Source organism: Candida margitis (assembly GCF_024628925.1).
Source record: "Candida margitis strain CBS 14175 chromosome Unknown scaffold8, whole genome shotgun sequence".
NCBI classification, from domain to species: Eukaryota; Fungi; Ascomycota; class Pichiomycetes; order Serinales; family Debaryomycetaceae; genus Lodderomyces; species Lodderomyces margitis.
Genome location: NW_026261749.1, coordinates 1 through 5,315, shown reverse-complemented (window position 1 = coordinate 5,315; position 5,315 = coordinate 1). Strand labels below are relative to the sequence as shown.

The window sequence follows — 5,315 nt, the reverse complement described above, 5'->3', positions numbered from 1 at the left end:
TATAATAATCATCAGATTATCTTAGTCCTTCTTTTCTTTTGCAGGAAGAATAACTCTCGTGACACGTGATGCTTAAGTAACGTGGTACTATATCATATGATGTGGATAGGAGCTACAGCATGATAGAGGTAAGCTTGACATTATTGTTAGTTTATCTATTGTCGTATACAAAGAACACGCGATGGTGGTGTTCAAAGTGGGACAAAATCAGTGTGTCGTGTAAGTGTGTCGTATAAAAGAATTAATATATTTTCACCGGCAGTACACAGACCGTATGTGTTGTATAGCCGAAAACTATAAAAATAATATTCTCCTTTTTATGGGAAACGGATCAAAAATTTTATAACGTATGCTTTGTAAGGCATTCATAAGTAGTAGTAGTAGTAGTAGTAGTAGTAGTAGTAGCTGAAGAAGAGGGTCTCACTTTACATCTGCTGTGGGTCGTGTCTCAGTTATCTCTATAGAATATTGTTCTTTTATTGTTTCCACATTTTTGTGAATATCTTCGTAATGTCCATCTTTTTAATTCCGTCGTTCCTTAACTTTTGTTTTGTTTCATATCTTTCTCGTCGTTTAGAAAGTTTTCTTTATTTTTTTTTATTTTTTTACCCGACCACTCCCATCTTTGTAATTTTTTAATTTTATTTTATTTTGTTTTATTTTATATAGTAAAATTTTTATTTTAATTTCCTCTTCAAAACATCATCAGATATCACACTACCCTAGACTGCAACAAACCCTACTGGGACTTTTCATCTGCACATATACACTTTCTTTCGCTTTTTATTGTCACTATCATGGATGGCTTCAATCAAACTGTGGACTTGGTTGGGTCTACTAGCCCCTCATACCAGGTTTACCACTACCTAACATCAAATAAACAAATCAACTATCTCTACCAATTGTATTTGTCAGCTTCTTGGTTACAAATTGTTGTTGCATCTATTGTGTTGATATTATCCTACGACCAAGTCAAGTATCAATTGAATAAAGGTTCTATAGCTGGGCCCAAGTTTAAAGTTTGGCCCATTATTGGCCCATTTTTGGAATCCTTGGACCCTAAGTTCGAAGAGTACAAGTCTAAATGGGACAGTGGTGCTTTGAGTTGCGTTTCAATTTTCCACAAGTTTGTTGTTATTGCTTCTACAAGAGATTTGGCAAGAAAGATCTTGTCATCGCCAAAATACGTCAAACCTTGTGTTGTTGATGTGGCTATCAAGATTTTAAGACCCACCAATTGGGTGTTTCTCGATGGAAAAGAACACACCGATTACCGTAGGTCTTTGAACGGTCTTTTCTCGCAAAAGGCATTGGAGGTTTACATTCCGGTTCAGGAAAAGTATATGGATATTTACCTCGAAAGGTATTTAAACTATGATGGACCACGTGAATTTTTCCCTGAATTTAGAGAATTGCTTTGTGCTTTGTCATTGAGAACATTTTGTGGTGACTACATCACTGAAGATCAAATTGCATTAATTGCTGACAACTATTTCAGAATCACTGCTGCTTTGGAATTGGTCAATTTCCCCATTATTATCCCTTACACCAAGACTTGGTATGGTAAAAAGATTGCCGATGATACGATGAAGATTTTTGAAAAATGTGCTGCCATGGCCAAGGTCCATATTGGTGAGGGTGGTAAGCCAACTTGTGTTATGGATGAATGGATCTACCTAATGAAGGAAGCCAAAGACAAACATTTGGATGATCCTGAATCCAAATTATTGATTAGAGAATTTTCCAATCGTGAAATTAGTGAAACTATCTTTACCTTTTTATTTGCCAGTCAAGATGCTTCAAGTTCATTAGCATGTTGGTTATTCCAAATTGTTGCTGATCGTCCAGACATTGTTGCCAAAATCAGAGAAGAACAATTGAGAGTTCGTAATGGTGACATGAGTGTTCCATTGGACTTGAATTTGATCCAACAAATGAAGTACACCAACAATACCGTGAGAGAGACTCTTAGATACAGACCACCAGTCTTGATGGTTCCTTATGTTGTTAAGAAAAATTTCCCTATCACTGACTCCTACACAGCACCAAAGGGTTCCATGGTTATCCCCACATTGTATCCAGCATTGCATGACCCTGAGGTGTTTGAAGATGCCGAAAGCTTTATTCCTGAACGTTGGGAAAATCCCACTGGTGATATGGATAAAAGAAACTGGTTACCTTTTGGTGTTGGACCTCATGTGTGTCTTGGTCAAAAGTACGTTTTGATGTTGTTTACCGGTATGCTTGGTAAGTTCCTTATGGGTGCCGACTTGGTGCACTCAAAGACTGCATTGAGTGAGGAGATTAAGGTGTTTGCTACTATTTTCCCCAAGGATGATTTGATTCTTGAGTTTAAAAGAAGAGAGACTTTGTAAGTTATGTAATAGAGTATATGTAAGGTGTAAAGTTGGTTTTTTATTTAATTGAAATTTTATATTTAAGGTAGAGGTGATATTGTAGTGAAGACAAATCCTATTTTTCCAGCGCAATCTGGATTGGGAAAAAACACACACAATTGATGACACACATACATTATCGATTCTTTCTTTCACCATTCAAACTATGACTATTCAACATAACCTCCCTATCGATGATGCAGCTAACAGCAACCCAAACAATGTAGCTAATCCTTCCAATGAACCACACACAGAGCAGCAGCAACAGCCACTCCCACCAATCATATACCCCAAACGCAAACGTAAACGTCAACTATTCACCAAAGACGTAGAAAATCTACTATACGCCATGGGAGATAGGCCATACTCACTAGACCCTACTGTCTCTGCATTAGAGGATATCTTGGTTGATTTTATATCACGACTTTCCCACACAATGGTCCATTATGCCGCATCGCAAGGTCGCAATCGAATCAAGTTGAATGACTTGGCATTTGCGTTGCGTAATGATCCATTGAAGTTGGGCCGAATGTTGTACATATTGGAACAGAGTCAGAAGATAGAGAAGGCTAAGAAGTTGTTTGATGAAGAACAAGGCGGTAGTCTGGATAAAAAGGGTGGTGCGTTTGGCAAAATTGGCGATGATGACGATGAAGATGATGACGGTGATGGCGACGGTGAGGATGATGGTGACGGTGACGGTGAAGGTGAAGGTGAGGGAAGAGATGGTGAAGGTGAAGGAGGAGGTGGAACTGATGGATCGGGAAAAAAGAAGAAGAAAGTTGTTGAATTGGATGAGAATGGGAAGCCGAAGAAGAGAAAATATAAAAAGAGAAAAGTCGACGATGGGTCGTCATCAAAGGGTACGACTGGATAAGTAACCTATGATGTTATTAGGAATAAGGATTTTGTGTATTCATATAACCTTGTGGTTGGTTGCAAAACTTGAAAGGAATGAGGAACTGAGGGAGTCTAGAGTATGTAATCCACTATCGCGAATACAGACACACGAGCACGATGATGATGATATGGGTTGCATTATTAGCTATGCAGCTAGCTCAAAGGATGGCGATTAGAGGGTGGGTTGATGGAATTTCACAGAGTTGAAGTGTTGCTGCCATTTTCCCATTATATATAATTTTCTAATTTCTGTGGATAATATTTACCCCTTTGCTTAACTTTTCGTAACAAGGTTGATCAACCACAATGAGGTCAATTACAACAGCTATCACCTGTTTATTCTTATTCTCATCTTTGATCTACACACATGTCGATCACCACCAAGATTTTGCAATTATTGCGGTATCAAATTCAAACATCAGTTATCTCGGCCAAAGTCAGACTCAATTCATCAAAAATAATGAAGCCCAAACTGAAGTAGTAAATAAGTGCCAACTTTTTGATCTTTCTCCAATGTTTTGTACAGCCATTACCAAGTTGATGAAAGGGGCTTTCAAGTCGGGAATTGTTCTCGCAAAGTTTTGGATACTTGGCTATATTGACAAATCTTTACATGAAATCCAAGAGCCAAAGACGGTAACGTCGTGTTATCGTTCGAATAATGACGGATTGTGCCTTGAATGGTCTATCATTAATATCAGTTCTTTCAAAGGAATTGATATGGACGTTGCCGGATTTGATAAAAATTGTACAAAGCATGGAATGATTACTCAAAGTATTTACCATTCTGATAGGGTGTTTTGTTTGATATGTTTCAAGGGGGAAGAGTAGTAAGTAGCTCTTCAGTAGTGTAATGTAATTGCATCAAAAAAGTACAAAAAACAGTCTTACATCTGACTACTCGAGGTTTCCCTATTTATATATCACTGAAGACTGAACACAATATTAATATTACTTAGGTCTGCAGCATTAAATCTCTTAACAACAATTATCACTTCATGGCCCCGATTGCCACCGATGACGCGATCACAACTACCCACATTCTTTGTGCTTCCAACGATGGTATTTCTATTCATAGCACCTCCTTGTTCTCTGACAAATTACATTACAATGTTTGGCACACAGGTGCTGATATTTCGCTAATCAGTGAAGCGTTCTTTAATCAGTTGCAGCTTCTATTGTTAATACACGACTTTTAGTTCACAGCCAAATATATTGAATGCTATTCATCCAACAAAATAGAAAGTTATCCAGAGGATGCCACACAACATAGCTTTAAATGATACGTTTCAATTATACGAGATCGTAAAATATTCAGGGTTATTTAAACTCTTGAATCATCGCTTTCTTTATTTATTTTATAACACTTTTAGAACTTAACTTACATTCATCTTATAATAGTACGATACTATATATTAACAGTATTTTACAGTCTTTCAACCTACTCAGCATTACATAAGACTCAGATATAGTGTCGTAGTACAATTGTACATGAAAGCTAGCGATTACATACGTGTCATATGACATCTTGGATGTGCATAAAAGTGAAGTAGCACCAGCACACTTTTCTACAAGTCTTGGGAAAGTAAGCTTCTTGAAGATTAAGACCTGATTAGGAAGTTTTTTTAATGGTTTAAACGTATATAGAATCTACCCACAGTATATGTGTACTTGGCAATAGATTACAATATTTTCTGATCTATCTTTTTAGATAAATTATATATTGCTGTTGTTTATTACTGTTTATGTAGCTACAAATGTCTTATTCGACTATTTCGGTTCAATTGTCTCAACCTGCCATCGCTGCTTTTGACCTGTTACAATAGTTTTAGACCTTTCTCGTGAAGCGCGCATATCAAAAAAAAGGTATTTAGCCGAACACGAAACACAACGGCTATCTTATCCACCACCATTCTCTACCGGCATAACTAAAAAGTGTAATCAATGGATGTCTGTAGATTGGATAGAAAGTGACTATGGACGATCTGATTTAGTTGATGCAATATATATACCCTATAC

The 5,315-nt window shown here is 37.1% G+C and overlaps 2 protein-coding genes across 2 annotated transcripts; both read left to right on the top strand. All coding sequences in view use genetic code 12, as the record gives it.

Moving 5' to 3' along the window:
• Positions 1-797: 797 nt before the first annotated feature.
• Positions 798-2,375, top strand: ERG5 (C-22 sterol desaturase; the record flags this gene model as incomplete). Its single annotated transcript, XM_051818088.1, has 1 exon — positions 798-2,375. The coding sequence occupies one exon, from the start codon at positions 798-800 to the stop codon at positions 2,373-2,375; it is 1,578 nt and encodes a 525-aa protein (XP_051673522.1).
• Positions 2,376-2,562: 187 nt separating this feature from the next.
• TAF19 (Taf19p) lies at positions 2,563-3,273 on the top strand (the record flags this gene model as incomplete). Its single annotated transcript, XM_051818087.1, has 1 exon — positions 2,563-3,273. One exon carries the CDS (start codon positions 2,563-2,565, stop codon positions 3,271-3,273), a length of 711 nt encoding a protein of 236 aa, XP_051673521.1.
• Positions 3,274-5,315: the final 2,042 nt, after the last annotated feature.